This window comes from Nestor notabilis, unplaced genomic scaffold, assembly GCF_000696875.1.
Source record: "Nestor notabilis isolate BGI_N333 unplaced genomic scaffold, ASM69687v1 scaffold4350, whole genome shotgun sequence".
Lineage (NCBI taxonomy): Eukaryota > Metazoa > Chordata > Aves > Psittaciformes > Psittacidae > Nestor > Nestor notabilis.
Genome location: NW_009910504.1, coordinates 17,438 through 41,700, shown reverse-complemented (window position 1 = coordinate 41,700; position 24,263 = coordinate 17,438). Strand labels below are relative to the sequence as shown.

The following is a 24,263-nucleotide window of genomic DNA, read 5'->3' as shown; positions in this document are numbered from 1 at the left end:
TACTGTGTCTCCCTTAAACTTTTTTTCCCAGGGAGGAAGAAGGGAGCATTCTCTCTTTTCATGCCCAAGTGCCTGGTTTAGATTTCCTAGACTTCTTAGACTCAAAAGCAGGTCCTTTGTTCCCTAATACTGCCTGAGTTGGAGGAGAGGCTTTTGCTGTCCTAGTTGTATTGTTTCCTGCTCTCTGCTTTTTTTGGATGACTGCTGCTACTGAGAATCCAGTTCTAGACTTAGTGCCAGCACGACTGCTAGCCCTTTTGGGCAGCTGCAGCGACCCTGTGGGAACCCAGTCTATTCTACATTCTTATTCTCTAGGAATACAAGGGCATGTAGAGACAGGACAGGCTGAATGGCTTTAAGGTAACAAAGGAGAGATTGAGACGAGGTCTTAGGAAGAAAATTTTCTTCTGTGAGGGTGCTGAGGTGCTGGCACAGGGTGCCCAGAGAAGCTGTGGCTGCCCCATCCCTGTCAGTGTTCAAGGCCAGCTTGGAAGGGGCTTGGAGCAACCTGCTCTAGTGGAAGGTGTCCCTGCCCATGGCAGAGGGTTGGAGCTGGGTGAGCTTTATGGACCCTTTCAGCCCAAACCATTCTGTGAATTTCCAAGTCTACGTAGGGAAGGGGGAGGTGGGATGGAGGGATGCTGCTTGCATGAGTGCTGTCTTGATTCTACAGCAGCAGGGAAACTGTAGCACAGCAGTCATTTCAAATAGTCAGTTGCATGCAATTAGTGTTCTGGGGTTTTTTGACACTTTTTGTTACTTTTGCCTTCAGATTTTCCCCAGGAGCGTTGTCCTGTGGTGCTTGCACCACTTCTATACCCTGAAAAACGGGACATTCTAATGGACAGGATCCTGCCTGATTCTGGAGGGATAGCCAAAACCATGATGGAGAGTTCTCTGGCAGATTTCATGCAAGAAGTTGGCTATGGCTTTTGTACAAGGTTTGTAGGCAGATGTCATTTTCAAACACCTTGGGTGACGGTGGTTTTCCTCCTTGTTTCTTCAGGCAAAGGGTGAATAACACTTCATAGTACTAAAATAACTAGAACCACGTTATTATGAGGTCATTTGTTTTGATTCCCGTTTTATATTTTGCTTTCTTCTGTGTTGCCAGCTAAGGCTTATTCTGGTAAAAATGCAGCCATCTTGAATTCATCCTGGGTTTGTCCATATGTTCATAGTCATATATGACCCACATCTTCAATAGTGTTCCCTATTCTTGCCCTGTGCCCCTAATCTGAAATGTTAGATGGGCAGCTGTCACCTGGACTTGCTGGAGCCATGAGAAATGGCCTGTCATGCACAGAACCGAGTGAGTTTGCAGGGATGGCCTCAGCAGGACATGTGTGACCTGAAACAGGAGAAGCTAGACTTTTTAGAAGCTGTTTATTGAAGAGTTAATTTGGCTATTTTAAGTTATTAATTATATATTAAATATATTTCCTGCTGTATATCTATCTGCACAAACCCAGCTTGATTTCTGAATGTAGATTTTGAAAGATTTAGGGTAGTGTTCTAATACTCGTTAGTCATAGCAGGAGCCTGCAGGCCTGTGGCTGGTTCTGATGGGGGTCTTAGCACTCAGTATGAACCTGATGTGTTTTGTTTTTAAAGGAAGATTCATTAAAAAGCATAAGCTAAGAGAAGTAAACAATTCTGTATTTTAAAAGAAAGGCTAGTGAGTACTTTAAGGAGGTGATCAGATCTCAAAGACACGTAAGTTTCTGTTCAAACAGGGAAGAGAGAAAACAAAATGTGTTGGAAGATTTTGAAAATTATTTCCTTTGTTAACATGTGCCTCTTAATAAAACGTTGTTTATAGCTGTACTGATGCTGTATAAATCTTGTTGGTCTAATGATGAAGTGTTTCACTTTTAGCTAGCAAAAACTTCACTGTTTGATGCTCTGTCTCACAGGTCAATACATGAAAGTGCTTTTAACAGCAGTCAGTGCTAAACTTACCCTGTTCTTCTGCCTTGAAAAGTATAGCCTGTGAAACAGCTCTTGCTGTTGCTTAAGTAGACCTAGTTTTGAACTGAACATGTGGCAGAGCATGTTTCATGGAAATAATTGAATGGAGCCTCTACTGAATTTTTCTTGTTGCTCCTCCTGGAATTCTATTATGTTGGATCATTTGCCTAACATAACTGAGGTTGAGCGAATGGTTATGCTTTAGTCTGTGATTAGTTTCTCCCAGCTGTACCTACAGGTCTTGTTTTGGTCTGTTTGTGTTACATTGTGCAACAGTGAAACCTGCTTTTGAATTAAGATCTCTGGGGTTTTTTTTGCATCTTAGTGTGGAAGAGTGTCGCAACATAATCATGCAGTTTGGTGTTCGGGAAGTCACGGCTGCCCAGGTTGCCAGGGTTTTGGGAATGATGGCTCGAACTCATTCGGGGTTGACGGATGGTATTCCATTACAAGTGAGTGACCTGCTGGAGTGGGGCTTAGATATGTTTTAATCAGCAGATGGTAAGGAGTTACAGTGCAATCCTCTAGTAATTCACGAATTGCTTTTATTATTCAATACTTATATCTGTTCTGCTGTAAAAGTCTATAACACATTCTTGAATGAAAGACTCTCAGGTGTGTGCATGTGGTGGTGTTACTGGTCTGAACTTCTTGCCTTCATAGTGCAGGGAGTTCTGTAACTAGGGGGTTTTGAGATTGCTTTTTTCTTAACTAGTATGTGATGGAATGTATTTAACTTGCAGTCTATTTCGGCTCCTGGTAGTGGGATTTGGAGTGATGGGAAAGATAAAAGTGATGGAGCACAAGCCCATACCTGGAATGTAGAGGTCTTAATCGATGTTCTTAAAGAGCTGGTAAGTTTTATGATCATCTTGGTCTTTTACGCAGAATGTCTGCAAGAAGGGCATGTTTCTGTGAGAATATAAAGCTTTTTAAGCTCCTAGCAGCCTGAATGGCTTTGAATCTTATTAATATAATTGTGTTGCTGTACTTTAATGACTGGTGGTGTTTTTTCCTCATGAAAAAGAATATCTTGAGGAATTGTGGAAAGGAAAAGCTGCATGAATGGCAAACTTGGGTGCAGCTTCAGATTTATTCCACTGCTCCCACATACTTCAGTATGTATCCTCTGAGTGTTTGTGTGCTTGAACTTACTTCTGCCAGTGGAAAGTTTAGTGCATCAGGCTCCTTGTTTTGAAAAGCATCTCGCTGTAGGTATTGATGATGAAAAGGAAACAAAATTTTTTTGTAGCTTCTCATTCCAAAACACTAAATGCTTCTTATGGGTGATGAGGCTTCAGAAACAGGAACCTTTTTTGACCACTTACTGCCAGCAATTTTTATAATTAACTCAGTGAAATGTGAGTACCATTTCCTTTACCTGACTTATATTGGGTGATATGTTTTTGTATGTCACATCTATTCTATATAGGACTCCCTGTTTTATTTTTCTAAACCTTGGAAAATACAGCAAGCTGTCTTTGGTGCTCTGTCTCTGAATTGAGTGGGTCTGTGATCCGCAGCAGCCATGGTTCCCTCCAAGCTCCTTAATCCTTATGGTGTCACACTGTTGCTGAAAATCATATAGGTGCTTTGCAAGTACTTGCAGTATACATTCTGCAAAAGGAAAAGCAAGTTCTGCTTGCCAGCAGGTCAGACCCTTTGCCTTTTATTGGAGGGCATATGGAAGCCTACTAAAGGAATGAGTTAGCATGCTAAGAAAGGGACTGTGTGTTTGGGTGTTTTGGGGTTTTTTTTGAGGACTTGTTAATGAAATGTTTGGAAGGATAGACATTACTGCCTGTGGTGCTAGGGAGGTGTGATCTCACAGGCTGCTTTCAGACATTAAGTTGCATCAAGTTCTCACAAATATGTGAATCCTGTTCTTTTTAAAACCAAAACCCTTGCTTTCAACTAGAAGTCAGGTGGAGGTTAAGCTGGGTAAATTGCCAATGAAGACAGGTTCTTACAAGACAGTACTGAAAATTGTAATGTTCAAGACTGACTACTCTCTTGTTTTCCTGGTTGCAGAATCCTAGCCTGGACTTCAAAGTAGTAACCTATGAATTGGACCATCCAGGATTTCAGATTCGTGACAGCAAGGGCCTGCATATTGTGGTGTTTGGCATCCAGAGAGGGCTGGGCATGGAAGTTTTTCCAGTTAATGCCATATACAGACCTTGGAAGCATGCAGAAGGCCAGGTAGGTTTACCAACACCTCTGCTGTGTCTGTATAACACCTGCCAAGTTCCTGGATTTATTGAAAGGCAAACATGAATTTTGAGACAAGCCACATTTGACAACTTGGCCTGTTTAAAGCATAGGCCTCAGGTATGTTACTGAAGTATAGTCTGTTGACTGAACAGTCTGCACTGTTTGGGAGGAGGTCATTTGCTGTACATGCATGACGCCACCTTTGATTTTGGCAGAGTTCTGGTGCGTGATGCAGCTGAGTGTGGAACTGTTGCTGTACGGCTGTGCTCCAGGGTTTTTATCTGGCTAAACAACAGCCTTGTGCAGACATGTCTGCTCAGCACGTCTGTATCTGTTGATTTCAGAAATCCTGGGAGAAGCATGAGGTTCAGTCTAATGCAAAAGACATTGATAGTAAATCTTGGTTCATCCCTATTCGCATTGTTATCAGAAATATTGGCAGGTAATAAAGTGGAAGGAACCTGAAGCTTTAAATATCTGAACTATTTTTGCTGTCTTTTATTCCAGCTCTCCTTCATTCAACATTCCCTCATAAACCCTGACATCTTCTGTTTCGCTGACTACCCTTGTCATACTGTTGCCACAGACATCCTGAAAGCACCACCAGAGGATGACAACCGGGAAATTGCTACATGGTAAACCTCCCAACTGCTTTTCATACCTTGAATTAGATTATTTTTCTGGTCAAATGTGGCTTTGTAGTTACGCAGCCAGGTTTATTTGTAGCTGTGTACATCCCAGGACATTAGCCATTAGTATTTGTTCTATGTTTGATCAATGAGAGTTCTTATTTTATCCAAACTTCCCATGTGCTTCCATAATATCTGAAAGTGTACAGCCAGTTCTTGCTTTCATTGGAGTCTTCCAGTTCTCTGGAGAATTTCTCTTGATGTATTTTGGAAGGTAACTGTGAGCTGATAGAAGGGGATGGAGGAGGTATGAACTGAAATCTGTCTTTCCCAGGATCACATTAGGGAAACTTACTGGACTTGTATGAAGAAGTTCTGGGATTTAAATAGTAAATTTATGTAGCTATGGCATAAAGCTGATGAGCTGACCCTTAAACCCCTTCTTTTGATACAGTTGTGTAGCTCATTTCAGTGAAGGTATTTGCTTCTATTACCATAGTATGGCCAAAAAGAGGAAAACGGAGGATGGGTGAATTGGGGAAGGTGACAATGATTGTTTGTCTGTAAAGCAGATGAAACAAGTAGAGTATCTTCACTAACTTTCACAGGTGGGGACTTGGAGGTGTTCTAAAAAGGTGTATTCCATCTCTGGAAGTATGTTTCAAGCTAAATTATCCACCTCAAGCTGAATTATTTTTCAAACATTGGCTTTCACTTCTCCTCTTCATTTACAGAATCAGAAGCCCTTAAGCTCTTAGCTTCGTTTGTAAACAAAAAAGGGAATTATTTTTCATGGTTAAGAATGTTCTTGTAGGTTTAATTCTATGTGACAAGAGCTGCAACATCAGGTTTGCAGTGTGCATCACTTTGTATTGTCTCAGTTGTTGCTACAAAGTGCTGGAATCCTGGATCCTGTATGCTGACTGCATTGTAACTTTGGGGGGGGGGCTGTCTGTCTGGTTTTGTCTTTTGTTAGGAAGAGCCTGGATTTGATTGAATCTCTGTTACGACTGGCAGAAGTGGGACAGTATGAGCAGGTTAAGCAGCTCTTCAGTTTTCCAATCAAGCATTGTCCAGATATGTTGGTCTTGGCCTTATTGCAGATCAACACGTCCTGGCATACCTTGCGCCACGAACTCATCTCGACACTCATGCCAATTTTCCTTGGCAACCATCCCAATTCTGCCATCATTTTGCACTATGCATGGCATGGACAGGTAAGTATTTTCACTGGAGTTTCTGTAGCTTGTTCAGGTAACTGAAAGCTTGTTAAATGGGTTGGATAGTTAGAACACCAATGCATGTATCGGTATATGAACTGGGTGATTTAAAATGCAAGAAGTAAATTACTGGTGGCTTATGCAAAGTAGTACAAGTTGTCTCCTAGTTTTGAAGCAAACTATTGTAATATAATTATATATAATGTTCACTGAGAAAATATTCCTGTAAATGTAGAGACCAAACTTAAGTTTGACTGTTTTAACCATTCAGTTTTAACTAAAGTTGACCACAGTTTGTTTTTTCTTTTTTTAAAACAAAAGAACACCAAAAATCTCACAACAGCAACACTCCTCCCCCAACTCTCAACCTCACACATTTGAAGTGTAGAAGCTCAAAGCATCAAGAGGTGAAGAGGTTTAAACTAAAATAAGCTCCGCTGTACTTGCTAAAAGATGGAGGTTATTCTAGGTATAAGGAAACTATTTATACTCTCAAGAGTCTAGGATATTTTCTGAAAACTTAGGATTTGCTGCTGAGCTTTTCCAAGGAGAGCTTCCGTATAAAGACAGGGTAACTATATATGCAAATCCATGCTTTTAACCAGGAAACAAGTAGGCCTTTTGGTATGGCCTTCATCATTGCGTCCACTGGTAGTTAAGCATATAGGAGCCATAAGAAGAAACTTCAAGGCAGAGAAGCATCTGGGGTGGGAGGGAATCTGCAGGAGCAAACATTTTGGCCTGTTCAAATAGCATTAATGATAAGCAAATACAGCTATTTGCTAGCTGAAGTGCTATGAACTTTTTGTATTTTTCATGATAAAACTATTGCAGAATGAGGGCAGAAGTGATGTGCTTTTTGCAGAAGGTCTAGAAATGGCAGAATATGAAATTTCCCACAAGATAGGCTTCCTACCCTACACAGTGGTGGCAGTTCTGAAGCTAAAGAGCAAATAATGTTTGCATGTAAAGCTTGAGAAGTGAAAAACTCTACTTAATATTCACATAGTTGATCGTTTTCCTAGAGGCATGAAGTAGAAATCTAATGTAATTCTCCTTAGGGCCAGTCTCCTTCAATTCGTCAGCTGATCATGCATGCAATGGCAGAATGGTACATGAGAGGGGAGCAGTATGACCAGGCAAAACTCTCACGTATTCTTGATGTGGCGCAAGACTTGAAGGTGAGTTTCCCAGAGCATTACTGTTATTTTTTTTTTTTGTCCAGGGTCTTATGGAGACTTGCCCATCTTTAACAAAGGCTAAGCTTAACTCAGTTGTGACTAATTTAGTAAGGACTACTTAGTTTAAGCATGTTTGAATTGAGTTGTTAATGCTGTACCTCATCTTAGTTTAAAAAAAACCCCGAAAAGTTATGTTCATGTGACTTCAAGTGCTCTTCAGCTGAGTTGTGGTATCTGACTACAGATGCTTTCTAGCCTTCTTGTGAACCAAAGACATTTTACTTGGTGGTTGTAGAATTGGTTACTGTGGCTTAGCTGCAAGTTATTTGGGAAGCAGTATAATAAACCCAGTTGCTATGTGAATGTACTGTAAATCCAGGAAGAGCTTTGACAGTTTTAATGTTGAATAACATTGAAATTGGAATGTAGAAAGTACCCATCAGGTAACTGTATGAAGGTGGCACTGCTAAGCTTAATGTATTGGGATTTCTTAAGAGTACTGTAACATTTTAGTTGTTTACACATTCACAAGAGACTGGAAGTTGTGACTGGCTTCTTTGAAGTCTACTGCTTCCTAAAGTTAGATACAAAATAACTGGGTGTCTCAAAGTGCAAAAGCACCAGCTGCTGCTTGAAGTCAGTTTTGTTGTAGAGATGAACACTTTGAGGAGATACATTCAAAGAGCTTTGAAGGGGTTGAGCTCTGATTGCAGGGAGATGACAGGCTCTTCTGATTAATTTTGTTGCAGTGTCAACTTGGTAGCTCCACTTGCTGGTGGTTATTCATAAAAAGGAATTTAAACCCATCAACACAAGGTGACTTCAAAGAAGGGGTAGGATCATGATTGCAAATGAGAGCTTTTGCTTACTTCTCACCCGAGCAAGCTATAAGTGAAGTTGTAATACCAATCTTTTTGTTGACAAAGAAAGCACATCAGCATGAAGAAAATTCTTCCCTGTGAAGGTGGTGGGACACTGGCACAGTGTACCCAGAGAAGCTGTGGCTGCCCCATCCCTGGCAGTGTTCAAGGCCAGGGTGGGTGGAGATTGGAGCAACCTGCTCTAGTGGAAGGTGTCCCTGCCCGTGGCAGGGGGTTGGAACTGGATGGTCTAAGGTCTGTTCCAACCCAGACCAGTTTGTGATTCTGTGTGATAGGAAGACCGCTTTACAAAAAACTATATGGGGATTAGAAAGGAAAGGCAGGAGAAGGGGTGTCCTTGTGTCTTCACTAGTAGTCTCTTTTTTGGTGTTTTTTTTTTTTTCCTTTAGGCCTTGTCAATGCTGCTAAATGGTACTCCATTTGCCTTTGTTATTGACCTTGCTGCTCTTGCCTCTCGACGGGAATACCTCAAACTTGACAAATGGCTCACAGATAAAATTCGGGAGCATGGGGTAAAACAGGATTTTTCTTCTTATTTCTGCACTCTATCAGTGACTAACTTAAGTCACTTCAACAATTTTATAAGTACCTTTAAAGTTGTGGAAAGTGTCTATGGTCTGACTAGTTCAATGTTTTCACTGAACTATAATAGCTTAGTGCAGTTCTTTCCACGGTGCAGTTTCCAAGTTTGAAATCGTGGCTTGGGTGCTGTGTGGGAGATTAAGAGAACACTTTTTTTCTCAGGAGCCTTTCATCCAGGCCTGTATGACTTTCTTAAAGAGAAGATGTCCATCTATCCTGGGCGGCCTTGCTCCAGAAAAAGACCAGCCCAAAAGTGCTCAACTTCCTCCAGAAACCTTGGCAACTATGTTGGCATGTCTTCAAGCTTGTGCTGGGTAAGGATTATATTGCTTATGCGGAATGTGTAATCTGTTTACAGCTTGTTTGCTGGCACATGGTCACAGCTGGTTTGGAATTTCACATAGAGAATGGGGTTCATGAGAATAAATAAGCTTGCAGGCATAGATCCAGATGTTTAATTTTGCACCGAAACTTCTGTTGTAGGGTAAGTCACAAGAGTTTGAGTGCTCCTGTCTTTATAATCAGGTGAGCTATCTTGGTGATGGGGGGATAGCTATTCAGTCAGATTCTGAGTTGTAAATGACTAGATACAGGGATGTAATTTGGACAAGAAGATATACAGGCCATAACTACAGAATGGGACAGCATATTGGAAAACAGTGACTGTGGAAAGAATTTTGTGGTTGTGTTAAGCAAATGCCTCTGTGGTTGCTACCATAGCAGAAAGGGCTAATGCAATCATTATGTGTTGAAGCAAAGTGGTAAGAGGTGGTTGTAATGTAATTGAGACTGAAGTTAGACATGTGTTAACTTCTGTTGTTTTCATTTGAGACAGTCTGGAAGTAGCTAAAGAGTGAAAAACATCCAAGATCTTTTTCAAATCAGATTGTTAAGCTAACATCAAGAATAAAAGGTGTGGGTCATAGGGAGCAGTTTTATCTGCTAGAGGGAGGGGTGGACTACAGAAGGGCTGATGGAAACTGAAAATGGGCAAACCAGTTTTTAAATACTGGTTTTTAAAATGGCTGAATGTTGAAAAATATTTGTGGTGTCACTTCTTGCTGCCATCAGATCAAGCTGGTATTTATCCACAGCAGTATTTCAGAGGTGTAGCATAGTGTGACCTGTGAGTCAGAGGGATTGAAAGCTGGAGATGGTGTTAATTCTGGTGTTAAATTTTGACACTGAAAGAGTCTGGCATGTCTCAGTGCGTGTTACCTGATGTAATGATTGTTGTGTCCCTTGGTTTAGCCAGTGTTGCCTTGAAAGATTTAAGAAACATTTTCAAAGATACCCAGCATGATTCATGGCTCTGATGCAGATGCCAGGAAATGAGCGTCAGCATAGATTTGTCGTGATGAGTATTTGATCTAGAAGAGAATTTGGGGTAGCTCTAAGATTATAAGATGAAGGATTCTCCTGATTTCTACTGGGACCTGTGCAGTTAAACTTCAAAATGCTCTTTGAATATCACTTCTGAAATATAATGGCCTAGCATGCCTTTTGGACTGAGAAGGTGGCTGTTACTTTTCAACTCAAAGTGCATCTTCTGAAACTACAGTTCAGAAACTACATTTATTTTGCATGCTACCACACCCAGATTTTAGAGGTTTAGTAGTTAATTGTAGTGTTGACTTGCATCTAACTTCACTCTGTTCTGAATCTTAATGTGTTACCAAGTTTTATTTATGCAATTAATTCCAAGAGCTAATAGTTCTCTACTGGCACAATTCTCTCAGCTTTTGGTTTCTTTTTATAGCTACTTGTATTCTCTTTTATGTAAGAATGTGACCTACTTGCATTCATTTTCCATTTGTTATTCTCTTTGAGCTTTTAAAACAAAATGCTTGGATTTCTTTCATGAAGCAGTTGCTTTGATTAGCTCAGGTTTCAGTCACAAATGGAAGCAAGCATTGTGAAGACTAGAAGATTAAGATCACAGTAAATATTAAAATATGTCTGGGAGGGTAGTTCCACTTCACCAGCTGAAGTCTGCCATCTCCTAAATCTGTGGATTTAGGAGCCCGCTCTTTAATTAGGCTGTAGTTTTTCTTGTCCTGGTTTGTGTCCAGGGAGATGCTTTTTTGTAGCCACCAGGACCCTGCATGTTCTGAGACTCTTTATTTTTGGTGCCACTTGTTTATCATTGACAATCACTGCATTTGTGACATTGTGTAGCAGAAAGGCTTCAAAAAGCATTAAGTGGATCTTCTATTACTGAGTGCTTTTACAGTGAAGTTGCGATGCTTGTGGGCACCACATGCTGACCAAGCTTGTGACTTGATCACAAAGTGCACATGAGAAGTCCTTTCCTGAAGGAGCTGCAGTGAGTTGAGAGGGCAGCAGTGCCTCTTCCATGTTGTGTCCAGCACAGCCGTAGTGTATCGATGTGGGCAAGAGTCATCCCTTCTCTGTCCCTGCCTCAAGAAGAGAAGAGGCTTCTGGCTACCTGTGCCCAGGGGAATGAAAAGGCTTTTCCTTGCTTTGTAAAAATGGCTTAAAAAATACTGTTATTCCAGCAAGCTGGAGCTTCCCTAAAGCTGGCAGTTTTGCTCCTCCAGAGCTGTCTGACTGTTTGCTTGGCTCTCCTTCTTACTTGTGTTTCAAAGTTCTCTTACAGTTTTCCTTTAGTTCTCTTCTGGGAATGGCACTGACTAGATTGGACACCTGAATATATTTTTACATAAAACTTGAAAATACCAACATTTTCTTTAAGATCTAGTTACCAAATCATGCCCACCTGTGTACTATTTGATATAATTAGCCTCACATGCAGCTTTTGGTGGGTTTTTTTGTGGAAACTGCAGTTTTGTACTATCTAAAACTACTGTGATGTTTGCATCTTGATTCAATGTGTCCTTTAATATGATAAAGAAGTTAACCGTCAGTCTGTCTAGATGGCAGGACATGGTATTAGTGGTTTGCTCCAAAGCACTGATAGCCTAACTGGTCACCATCTCAAACTCTAGGAATGTAAGCCTGGTTTAGTCTTCATTGTGGACTGTTATGTTATCTATCTGCTACAAGAAAAAAAAAAAGGGGGAGAGCAAAAGATGGTGGTAACCATGTGTGATCCCAGCTCTTCCTGTTCCCTGGTTAACTGCAGTGCTGTACAGTGTTGGAATGCCTCCTGCATCAGAAAAAAAAACCTGTTTTGCTTGTTAATTGGTCATACATACATTTGGAATGTTGAGATTTCTGGAATGTGGCATTGGAATGTAGGCAAATATATTCTGTAGCCTGCCATGTGCCATGCTCAAAGCCCTGTCTTCAGGTCTGGGTGCACTTTCTCAAAGCAAATCCGTTTGGGTTTTTTCATTTGAAGTTAGGTTTCTGATTGCTCTTTAATACTCCCCCAAGCTCCTTGCTTTTAATACTTTTTGCCTTGATGAGAGGGTGTTAAAGCATGTAAAGCAATCAGGTTATGGAACAACTGATAAAATGTTTGTTGCCCTGTATGGAAACCTGCTCACCAGATTCCTCTGTCTCGGGTGAGCTAATAGCATTGAAGAATAGCTGGAAGCTGTTAGCTGTGTGTTAGCCTGTAATGGGATACTTGCCAAAGCTGAAGGCTGATCTGCACTTTGTTTTTCTGCCTTAATCATCAGGATGATTCTTCTTTCTTTCCCTTTCCCCTCATCCCAGCAGCTGTGCAGTAAAAGCTTGTGGAAGTTGAGTTAAAGTGAGGAATCTTCAGATGAGGGTAACAAGGGTGCACTGGTATAGTTGCATCATTGCAGGAAGAAATCTGGTGCTTTAGCTGTCCTCACTAAAAAGGTAGAACTAAAGTTCAGGAAAGCCATAAACAATTAGCTGTATTTTCCAAAAGGAAAATGTCAGTGTTGTGTTCCTATGTTTGTGGTGAGGTATGTCAGCAGCAGAGCTGGGTTTCCTTCCAGTTTGGGAACCTGGCAGCCAGACATGGCATAGTTTGGAAATAAATACTGGCTGCTCTTGATTGTGTAGTGTCTTCATTCTGAAGTTCGAGTTCTGTTGGCATTTGAGTACAATTTCCTTGATTAGTTAGGTTTTCTCTCTGTTTTGGTTTAATGTTAATGCATGAAGCATGTTACTCAGTTCAGGCAGATGGATTTCAGTGGAGCAGGTGGTGGTATTCACCTCTCAGTTTTTTCTTCTAAGCGTGTAGCCCAAGCTTTAGTCATGTAGTATCTCTTCCACGAGAGACCTTGTGTGTAATGAGGGTTCAGAATGGGAATAATCACAAACTGTGATGTCTGGGACAGGAAGGAGCCTTGAGGAGCAGATTTCATCAAGGGATCACTGCATCATTATTGTGTGGTTTAATTCATGCGGCTGTGAGAGAGCCCATAATGCGGACAACAGCAGACAAAGTGTTGTAGATAGTCTGTTCTTCCAAGGACTGCTGGAGCCATGTAGGTACATAGCCCAGCTTTCTTTAAGTCATAACTTGTTGGGATAACTGTAAAGCAGTATTTGCATTAGTGGAAACAAAGGAGTGTTCTATTGGAGATTAATTTTCAGAACTACAGTTTAGAATTATCTATTTAAATATAGCTGTTTCTCTTGGGAAGTGTTGTAGGACAAGTTTTGCAAATAACAATGTAGCTTCTGCTCTTGGTTGTTTTGTAGCTTGTGATGGTGAAATGTGACCCAAATTTCTGTAAGAAAACCAAATAAGTCGGGGGCTTTAGTTTGAGGACTGTTGCATGGCCCACTATCTTACTTCCATGTTGTAGGAGTGTTTCTCAGGAGCTGTCGGAGACAATCCTCACCATGGTAGCTAACTGCAGCAACGTCATGAACAAAGCCAGGCAGCCACCACCTGGAGTCATGCCCAAAGGACGCCCGCCCAGCGCTAGCAGCTTGGATGCCATCTCTCCTGTACAGGTAGATGAATAATGTGATGTGTTTTTAAAAGCTGGTGTTTTACCACTTGTTCCACTGCACTATTTGAGCTCTTTTCAACCGGACTGAAAAACATGATCTGGCTCCCGTAGTTTTATGTTTGCATGTCTAGATAACTTACTTGTAACTACAGAATAATGCCTGGGGGTTGTAGTTCAGAACTATCTTCATGAATGCCTGTAAGATAACTGAAGTATAGCAGGATGATAGCACTGAGGAGGGATAGAGATTTGGTTTATTTAAAATAACTGTTTCTTTTGAAGTGCTAAAATTTATTAAGACTTTTGAAAATTAAGCTCTGCCTTTGAACCTCATGTGTCTTGTTTGTAGCTTCACTGGCCAAGCAACAGTGCTAGAGCGTAAGGACTTGTTATAACTGGGGCTCTTCAGCTCTCAACTGCTCTTTTAAAAACAAGGTACATTTAAGCTACTCCCTGCCACTCATCATCCCTTCCTCCTCTGAGAGCAACACATTACAGACAGGTTTTGCTTCTAGCAATTACATTCAATATCAGATTTTAAAGCAGTGACAAGTTTTTTCACATGCAGTAGTGGCAGTTCAGCTTTGAAGAATGTCTGAAGCATCAGTAGATTATTTAAACTAAATACAGAGAGCAGTTTCCTTGCAAATTGTTGCTTTACTGAAGTTCCTCATCAGATGTACCAAATATCTTGGCAACCTGCTGCAAATAACTGATGTGAACAAATGGCACAGCAGATGTTATCTGTAGTGATGCTGTCTTTTGGGTAGGAAGCACTTTTCTGCTGTTGCTAGTCAGGAGCTCTTAACTTACTGCTTTGTCAGCTGGTATTGTGCCTTCCCTCCTACTCATCACCAAGGTATTAATGTGAGGACTGCTTTCAGGTATTAAGGTGTGAAAACTGTGCATAATGGGATCCTTCAGACAGTCAAAAATACTCTGTAAGCTTGATGTGAAATAGCCTTAAGCCTTGGGGTGATGTCTGAGGTCGCAAACTGCAGAGCATAAACTAGTACAAACATGCTGCTACTTAACAAGCATTTACTGTTGTTAAACTTATGTGGAGAGTATGGAACAATTGGCCTTTCTGTAAAACCTCTGATAGAATAGAATTTTATGGGATTGTAGAATTAAAAATGAAACCGCATTCTGTAGACAGACTAGTCTTTTGGGAGTGATCTGGATGACTTGAGAATCATGCAGTAACCATGCAAACAAGCTCTTCTCAGGAATGTCTTGATATGTTGCTGTCTCTATACAAAACCTGCCAAAAATCAGCTTGATTTGGGTTCATGGATGTCTGTGTATAATCTTCCTTTCTTCATTCAGATCGACTCGCTTGCAGGAATGGCATCTCTTAGCTTAGGTGGCTCAGCTGCTTCTCACACCCAGAGCATGCAAGGTTTCCCTCCAAACTTGGGCTCTGCATTCAGTACTCCTCAGTCACCAGCAAAAGCATTCCCCCCTCTTTCCACCCAAAACCAGACAACAGGTTTCAGTGGCATTGGAGGACTATCTTCACAGCTTCCAGGTACTGCTGTCCCAGTGGAGTGGTTTGTATTTATGACATATTGGAACTAAGGGACTGTTGCTGCTGTGGTTGGAAATACTGGGCTGACAGCTCTGTGTCACATGGGAGGGAATTACACAGTCCTTGCTTCTAGGTTGCTGCTGAAACTGGAATGTTGCAAAAGCAGTAGGTAAAAAGTATGAGAATCAAGGGGGGTGAGTTTTGACAGATTTTAGTAGCTTTATTGTATGTTAAGACAGAGATGAAGAATTGCATGAGAAAACTGCTTGATATTAGACAGTTAGGAGATTCTAGAGCTCAGAGTTGGAAATGACAAGTGCCTGGAGTGATGAATGTGTACTGTGAAACGTACAGCTGAGATGACCAGCTGTTTGCTTTTCAGTAGGAGGTCTTACTATGGGTTTCCTTTTCAGTAGGTGGTCTTACTACGGGTAGCCTGACTGGCTTAGGAACTGGAACCCTGGGCCTTCCTGCAGTGAACAATGACCCCTTCGTGCAAAGGAAGCTGAGCACATCTGGACTGAACCAGCCTACGTTCCAGCAGAGTAAGATGAAACCTTGTAAGTGGTAGTGTTGTCTGTGGCTGTGAAGTGTGACTGTGGTCTGCAGTTAACCTTGCATTTCCTTCAGGGGATGCCTGGGTCCCTAGGTGGTAAATGTTAGAAAAGTGGCTCTTGTATTATGCAATTAGTCTGGAAAAGGTGCCATTAATCTGGAAAAGGTGTTTCTAAACTTCTGTATTGAAAGCTTGCCAAGTGGCTGGGGGGAGGGTTAAAAAGCTGTTAGCATAAAAACATAACATGGTGAATTTGAATGAACAGTGTTTGTGTCGTTTTTTGTTGTGCTGTGTTTCGAACAAAAGTGTTGTCCTTTTTACAGAGAACTGTATGCATCTGGTAAGGGGGTGATTTTGGGTTTGTAACAAGGTTAAACAAAGCTACTGGGGTAAGGTGCTCTTGCAGTAGAGAACTTGACAGGTGAAGCAGTGAATCAGACTGCAATACTGGATACAAATAAGACTAACAAAAGTTGGTGGGGAGATAGTTTTGAAAGGAATAATTTGGTTCTAATATGGAGCCATTATCCTTTATTCATTTATGCCTTTGAAGTATGCTCACAACTAAATGTTCAAGCAATCAGCTGCTGCCTTTAGGAGGCATAGCAATATGCTAAACCTTCCACACTGGTCATACGGTGTGTTTCCTTTGATAGCTCCTCCATGAAAGCAAAGTTACTGATCTGTACCGATGGAGGCAGCTGTATTGGCCATTTGTTTATATATCTGGGCTTGAACATCTAGTGCAGACTTGCTCAAAGCTCAGTCACTGGCTGGCCTGAAAGTTTGTGTGGAAGATTGTGTGCTTATTAGTCTTATGTAGCATGCTTTAGGCTGTTTGTGTTTATCTAGTTCAGGCATCAGCTGAGGTTAGTTTGGGATGCAGTGGGTTCTAGGCATGCATCAGTTGGAGGTTAATCCTAACTTAGGATACAGTTCTTTTGCATAAATACAATATATTGCATGTATATTTTTAAATAACAGTTCCTGACTACTGGAAAGGTTAAATAGCCTACTTTTCAGGAAAACTAGCAGGTTCTGTGTAGATTGGTAAGAGGAGTTGAATAGGACTAGATGAAATCCTGGCTACCTCAAGTTGTTCTGAGCATGATACCTGTTCCCTTTTTTAATAGCTGACTTATCTCAGGTGTGGCCAGAGGCTAATCAGCACTTTAGCAAAGAAATAGATGATGAGGCTAACAGCTACTTCCAGCGTATTTACAACCATCCACCACATCCAACCATGTCTGTAGATGAGGTGAGTTCCCTTCAGTACCAGTTGCATCATTTGTCCAATGACTTGCAACTTGATGGTAATTATTTGTTCATCTATTAGTCTTAGTGGAAAATAATAAAGGGCTCGTGGTAGGTGCTTGCAGCATTGCTTTTTTGCTTGGTTGAAGTTGTATATTTCTAAGACAAGATGATATCACAGTAAACTTGCACTTGGTTGTTACATTCAGCTTAGACTTTTAGACGTCCAGTTAACACTCCTGAAATGATACTGAGTGGGAAGAGTTCAACGTGGAGTGGAAGCTTGTGTGTTCAAAATAAGTGCTAAAGTATGCCTTTAAGCAGTCTCTATAAGTTATACTTACCTTGAATATGTTTGTTTTTAAAGTATCTAAAAATGACTACAACATCCACGTATATAAAGATGCCTGAAGTTCTGCCTTCAGAGTTTTGATAATTATTTTGTTTAGTCTCAATGAGAGTAATTACCAGTCTCATATACTCGCTCTTTGAAGTACTTCAAATTTATTTTAATATATTTGTGTGGTTGTGAATTATGTAAGGCACTGAACATTAATTTTCATTTTTCTAATTTTGAAGCAATGGAGTAGGCAGCCACATAAAAGTTTTATGTGAAGATGGTTACTGAAAAGGGAGATAACTGAAGCCTGGAGAGGAAGCTTTTTATAGTGGTGTAGTGTCTGCTGGCTAACATGAGGGTTTTTGAAGCAGCTATTTTGCAGTCAAGCATGTGGTGGTGCAGTTTACCTTAGCAGCTGCAAGCACACTTGAAACCTGAAGATACAGAAGAGCTGAAATAAAGCAAATCTATTGGTAACAATTTCCCATTTCTTTGCAGGTCTTGGAAATGCTGCAGAGGTTTAAGGATTCCAACATTAAACGGGAACGAGAAGTGTTCAACTGTATGCTGAGGAACTTGTTTGAGGAATACCGCTTCTTTCCCCAATACCCAGATAAAGAGCTGCACATAACAGCCTGTCTCTTTGGTGGTATCATAGAGAAAGGACTGGTTACTTACATGGCATTGGGCCTGGCCCTGCGCTATGTTCTTGAAGCCTTACGAAAGCCTTTTGCGTCCAAAATGTACTATTTTGGTATTGCTGCACTAGACAGATTTAAAAATAGGTAAGTGTGGGGTTCGGTAATATTTTAACAAGGCATAAGATGTACTGTTACACCTCAAACCTGCTGTAATTGTGCAGTACAAGAGTGCTTATATGTGCTAGAAATTTACACATCTCAACTTCAGGATTACTTTAAAGATACGCTGTACTGAAACAAATTGTGCTAATGTACTAGTTAAAGGGTGACTTTTAATATCGAAACGTTCAGTGTGGTACCTGTATAAATGCAGGGTAAAGTGAGACGCTGAAACTATATAGTGAACTTGTTGGCAAAAGTCATTCAGTGAAGTGTTGAGTTAGATGAAGTTGTCAGCTTGTTAGAAACGGTGAATGTAATTACTGTTTAGAGGAGCATTCTAATGGAGTGCCGTTCGCACTATTCATTACTGAAAGCTGGCTAGAAACTAGCTCTAGGACTTTGGTTTAACGTAGAAATATCAAGTATGCCAAAAAGTATCTCAAAATTAAAAGCGTTCTCAAAGCTTTTACTGGATTGCGAAGAAAGGAATCTCTCAAGGTAGGCTGCTGTAGCAGGCAGGGTTGTATACCCATGAGGAAAAATCTCCATTCTGGAAGAAGATACTTGAACTTGAAAAGCATTAGAAAGCTTACTGGAATTAGTTATGAGTAGAAATGTGTGGACTTACAAGCAAGGAGAATGTTATCTTCTAGCCCTATTCTCCTTTTGTAGTTCATCTGCCCTGGAATATTTCATCTGTAATAGAAGCTGTTGCTTGTAGCCTTTGTGGATGGATATTGTGATGTGGAGTTAGCTGAGCAGAGTGAATAGAAACTCTTAAGGCTGTCATACTTGAGACATAGCCATATTCTTACTTTTCTGAAGAACCATTTTAAGCAGGACCTAAAGATTTTACTCTCAGTGAGTAGCAGCGGCATCTAGCATTCACAAGTAGAACTATAATAATTGGTGTGCATAGGTGAAGCTTCTGTCTCAGGTGTTACAGGTACTTTGGTTTGCTGTTTAAAACACTGAGCCAGACTGCATGAGTTATCCAACAGCCTTACTGCAAAAACTGAATATAAATGCAAGTGTGTGCTCAGTCAGAAGCATAGAGATGTAGGGAAAGATGAGTTGCTGTGAATAAATCTTGTGTTTTGCTGTTAAATGCATTCATTTCAAATGGATTTTGCAATAAGAAGTACTTTGTAGAAGATGCTTTGTTTATAGCACAGCTGCTGCGAGGAGTCCAGAAGTAGTTCTGTGATGCAGCATGGGAATGAGATGCTGGTGTTACATTTGTATTTCTCTGTAATACTGTTTCTGACCTGGGTTTATGCATCAGACTGATAGATGTTATGTTTGACAGGTTGAAGGACTATCCCCAGTATTGTCAGCACTTGGCTTCTATTAGTCACTTTATACAGTTCCCACATCACTTACAGGAGGTGAGTGTTTGTGTTAGCACACCGGCTTTCTATGATTTTAAATTCTTTTGAGCAAATTCCTGTTTTCCTTTGGAAACATAATCTCACCTGTCACAATTTTAGGCAGTGTACATCCACAGAATCAAATGCCTTTTCTGTAAAGGTTTTGCTGTGGGATAAGGTGGGCAGGTGAAGGGCGTTACATGGTACCTCTTCCGTTTCCATAAATATGTTTGGGTTGCTTATGTGGAAATAACAGCCTGACTGTAACTGCATGATCAACCAGTGCTCATGCCTGTGCACAGAGGTTTTCAAGTGCTTCAGGGGATTCATATTCCAGTCCCTTAAGGATTTTGAATTTTCTTCTAAAACAGAGGGCATTCTCCTACGTTTATAGTTTCATACTCATATCTGCTAAAATAATCCACATAAAGGTGAAGAAAAGCGAGAAAAATTTCATTCCTGAAGGTCTGATCAGAGTAATGGGAATACTCTGTAGATGTTACCAGTTTCTGGGTAAATGTATTACATCGAGGAAGAAACTAATTTTCTGCTGCGGAAGGTGTAAGATCTTGAAGTTGGCCATTTCAGAACTGTGGTTTTGCTTACTAATTGTGAACTTCAGACTTTACCATGTCTATGTAGCTGTTGGAGTCCTTGGGGAAGACTTCTTACCTACTTTTCTGTATAGAATCATAGAATGGTTTGTGTTGGAAGGACATTAAAACTCATCCAGTTCCAACCCCCTGCCATGGGCAGGGACACCTTCCACTAGAGCAGGTTGCTCCAAGCCCCTGTGTCCAAGCTGGCCTTGAACACTGCCAGGGATGGGGCAGCCACAGCTTCTCTGGGCAACCTGTGCCAGTTTCTCGATACTCACACATTTCTCTTAGGCTCTTTCCCCTCTTTTGCTTTGCTATCCCAGGCCTGCAGGGATGGGGTTTTTCAGGTAGTGCTGTGTAAGATCACTTTAATTTTAAGGATGTCGAGTCCTTTGATGCTTGATGTCAACCCATTAAGATCAGAGGTAGAGCTCGAGGCTCCTCTCCAGTAAGAAAGTAAGTAAGTATTGACAAGATCTGCTTTATAAGGCTAACGTATAGTTTGGAGATCCCGTTAATGGCGTGAATGTCTACTATTTTAAAGATTGTTGGCAAACGTTTATATTGCTCATGCTAAAACTCAGCCTGTTGTTCTGTTCTTGCATGTGAACTTTTGTATGTGCTACTTTTTCAGTACATAGAATATGGACAGCAATCCAGAGATCCTCCTGTGAAGATGCAGGGTTCAATCACCACCCCTGGAAGTATTGCACTTGCCCAGGCTCAGGCCCAGGCCCAAGTTCCAGCAAAAGCTCCTCTTGCTGGCCAAGTCAGCACTATAGTAACCACCTCAACCACCACCACTGTTGCAAAAACCATTACAATCACCCGACCAACTGGAGTCAGCTTCAAGAAAGATGTGCCAGTAAGTAATCTGTCACATCAGTGCCCTTACTGGGGCTTGAGAACACTTGCTGCTCACTAAATCACATTTGCTGTAGCAGTTCTAACTGCATGAGGTTTTCCAAATCTTTAGTCACTTCCATAAACAAACTTGTGAACTCAGAGTCATTACAGGGTTGCCTGAGGGTCTGTAGAGCTGTTACTGTGTGGTAACTGATGCACTGTAAAGTCAAGCCCATCTTGCTCCCTGGTACTGTTTGTATAGTTCTCTTAAAAGAAGCTCCTCAAATTGAAGGAGGCAAAACCCAAAGGCAGCTGAAAGTGTTGTGAGCAAACTGGGGGGCACACTCCATAGTGTAGCTGTTAATGTCTTTCACACCTGATTGTTACGTAGATAGTAGCATTCTTCTGCGGAGTACTGATCATGGTTTGTAAAGTAAGAAACCCACTTGGCTTCCTTAGAGTGCTGCTGAAAATGAGACTGAAACAGTAGATGTCACCTGATGATGCTTAATTCTGGGGTTTTTTTCATGTGACAGAACAGAGTAAAAGTTTCCTTTGATGTTGCCTCAAGGTATTGTCTATTTCTAACTTCTTGTTCTCCTTCCAGCCTTCCATTAATACTACCAACATTGATACACTGTTAGTAGCAACAGATCAAACTGAGAGAATTGTGGAACCTCCAGAAAATGTCCAGGAAAAAATTGCTTTCATCTTCAATAATCTGTCTCAGTCAAATATGACACAGAAGGCAAGTATAGAAGAACTCTAGTAAAATCAATTTTTCATGTATTTCTGGAAATCCATTCTGAAGTGGTGGGTGATTTAGTGTTTCTACTAAAATTCCAACTTGCAAAAAATCGCGAGGGAGCACACTGTAAAGGAATAGTAGTTTCCAACACTCTGCTTGAGTGTTGGAGATAAAATTTGGATCTTTGGAGATAAAATTTTTCAGGGAAAGGAGAGCTGGGTAAAAGATAGCTGTACTTCATCCTGCTTTCTTCTACAAGTTTCCTTGCTTCTAGTCAGATCCTTTGTGCTGAAGTGTTCTAGGTCAGTAATGCTCTGTTCTCAGGAAAACACTTCTGTTAGATGCCCAGAGTAATTACCGCATAGTCCTTCCTGATGTTTTTGTCATTTGAAAGAGCTGTAAAATACTAATGCAAGTTTCTGAAAAACATTAATGCAAGTTTGAACAAACATTCACATCATAAGTAGGCTGGGTACCATTTAATGTAGCACGGCTCAGCTGATGGACTCCTGTATTTCAAGCTGGATTTCTATGAACCAGTGGAGATCTGCATTACTGCTGCCAGCTGAGCTGTCTGTCCATGGACAGACTGATTTAACCTAAGATGTCCACATTTATTTTGCAGTTACCTGGTAAAAAGCTAGGTGAGGGAGAGGTGAACTATTATGTCGTTCTGATTTTATGATTGTCCTTATTGATTGAGCAGATCTTTGGATAATGAGATGCAAATTTTGACGCATTTTTTAAAAAGCAACTTTAGTGTTAAATGCAATTGACTGACCATGACCATGTTGGTCAGAGCCAACCCCAGAAGTTCTTGGTCATCACCATATATTTTCTGTGGCTTGGTTTTTCTTTGGTATGGAGACAGGTTGAAGAATTGAAGGAAACAGTGAAAGAAGAGTTCATGCCTTGGGTTTCACAGTATCTTGTGATGAAGAGAGTCAGTATTGAGCCCAACTTTCACAGCTTATATTCAAACTTCCTTGACACACTTAAGAATCCAGAGTTTAATAAAATGGTTCTGAATGAAACCTACAGAAATATCAAAGTAAGTAGCACAAGTTTTCTAATACTTGGGTAGATTTAAGGATTTAGGAGTGTGCTGTTTTCCTCCTGCTGTTTGCTTACTATGTTGCTGATCTTCAAAAATCTATTTGCTGTTCAATTCAAAAAATCTACCTGGTAACTTAAAATCGAACTAACAGGTTACCTTAATGAATACTAAGATTCTTCTGTTTGCAGTCAAGAATGTACCAAAGACTTAGTTCAGATTGTATAATAAGAGGGCAAATCTGCATTTGAATTCATTTATGTAGGTGGACTCTAAATTTGTGTGAGACTTGCAAATTATAACCTAGGGGAAAATTGCTTATGGTCTAGTTCTTTTGTGCGGGGACAGTATAGAGATTAGAAAACCATAGTCTAAAAGAGAGGGTGTAGCAATCAAAATTTACTAGCGGGCTAAGATAACATTATGGGGAGGAGGAGGCAGAAGCAGTAGTTCAGAAGAGATGAGGGGGTGAAACAAGTTTGTAAAGCAAGCACTATTTTTAAACCTGTTGGTGGAATTTCCCAACCACCATGGGTTACGCTGTAGTGCAAAAGAATCTCCTGGCTCTTTAGAGCACAGCTGACCTCTGTTCAGCTTGTGCTCCTATAAAGCTAAGGAACAGAAGTAACAGAGAATACTTGTGAAATGGTGTAAGTCTTGAAATAAGAGTTAAATGGTTTCCCAAGAAGTGCTAACTGTAACTGTAGCCTTCAGGTGTGTGGTGGAGCATTAAGAAGCAGCATTGCCTTGACAAGTTAGAGATGGTTAAGCAAGGAGTCACAGCAGTCTTGACAGAGTAAATGGGAAAGTCTGGGAAATTGTAACCTTCCTTTTTGACCCTCCTGAAAGGAAGGGATTTTGAGATCATTACAGGGCAGATTTACAGGATGCTACCTTGAAGCGAAGGCTGCTCTTGATTATCTCTGTAATGTGACTGGATCTCTGTACTTCATTATTCCAAAACTTTACATCTACAGTCAGATCAGCTGTTGGATTTGGGTTTTGAATCTGATTATCTTCTGGTTGTTGCTTGAGTTGCATTTTTTTCATTAGGTGCTACTGACATCAGATAAAGCTGCAGCCAACTTCTCAGACCGTTCCTTGTTAAAGAACCTTGGTCACTGGCTGGGAATGATTACGCTGGCTAAAAACAAGCCCATCTTGCATACAGTGAGCTTTTGCCTTTATTGGTTTGTTTGGTGGGAATTGTTACGCTGTTATGGGGTAGCATAGGGTATTGGGGACATTTTATCACCTTATTGGTGTCTCCTTTTTGTGCTAAGTACAACATATGATTCCAGAGTAGGTCACTTAAGTCCTCTAAATATTTTTTTAATATCAGAAAAGTTAGTTAAAAGCTCTTGCCAAAATAAATTAATAAATCCCTTGTAAAAATGTGTATCTGTAAATCTTTGCTCAAGAAGCAACTGCGGCTTAGCAGTATGTAAAATTCAAGGACTGTCATGACTCAACCTTGCCAATATATTCCCTGTAAGGAAATAGGGTTTAAGTGCAACTTTTGCAGTGTGGTTTCTGTTTCTCCACCTTCTTCCCCTTTTGAATTGTTGATGTATTTTTCAGGATTTGGATGTGAAATCACTGCTGCTGGAAGCATA

General features: G+C 40.7%; 1 protein-coding gene across 1 annotated transcript in view; it reads left to right on the top strand.

Annotated features, from left to right (window-relative positions):
* The window catches only part of LOC104402427 (CCR4-NOT transcription complex subunit 1), a gene marked incomplete at its 3' end in the record, with an annotated part of 48,639 nt that overhangs the window by 8,284 nt on the left and 16,092 nt on the right, over window positions 1-24,263 (top strand). Inside the window, exons 7-26 of the mRNA XM_010010306.1 lie at window positions 773-941; window positions 2,297-2,423; window positions 2,715-2,825; window positions 4,003-4,173; window positions 4,693-4,820; window positions 5,791-6,031; window positions 7,096-7,215; window positions 8,486-8,608; window positions 8,841-8,992; window positions 13,397-13,547; window positions 14,876-15,077; window positions 15,491-15,637; window positions 16,767-16,891; window positions 17,726-18,012; window positions 19,340-19,418; window positions 20,634-20,864; window positions 21,453-21,593; window positions 22,465-22,644; window positions 23,701-23,817; window positions 24,229-24,263. The exon at window positions 24,229-24,263 is cut by the window's right edge and continues 91 nt beyond it. Coding sequence (XP_010008608.1) covers window positions 773-941; window positions 2,297-2,423; window positions 2,715-2,825; window positions 4,003-4,173; window positions 4,693-4,820; window positions 5,791-6,031; window positions 7,096-7,215; window positions 8,486-8,608; window positions 8,841-8,992; window positions 13,397-13,547; window positions 14,876-15,077; window positions 15,491-15,637; window positions 16,767-16,891; window positions 17,726-18,012; window positions 19,340-19,418; window positions 20,634-20,864; window positions 21,453-21,593; window positions 22,465-22,644; window positions 23,701-23,817; window positions 24,229-24,263 — 3,037 coding nt within the window. The remainder of the gene's footprint in view (window positions 1-772; window positions 942-2,296; window positions 2,424-2,714; window positions 2,826-4,002; window positions 4,174-4,692; window positions 4,821-5,790; window positions 6,032-7,095; window positions 7,216-8,485; window positions 8,609-8,840; window positions 8,993-13,396; window positions 13,548-14,875; window positions 15,078-15,490; window positions 15,638-16,766; window positions 16,892-17,725; window positions 18,013-19,339; window positions 19,419-20,633; window positions 20,865-21,452; window positions 21,594-22,464; window positions 22,645-23,700; window positions 23,818-24,228) is intronic.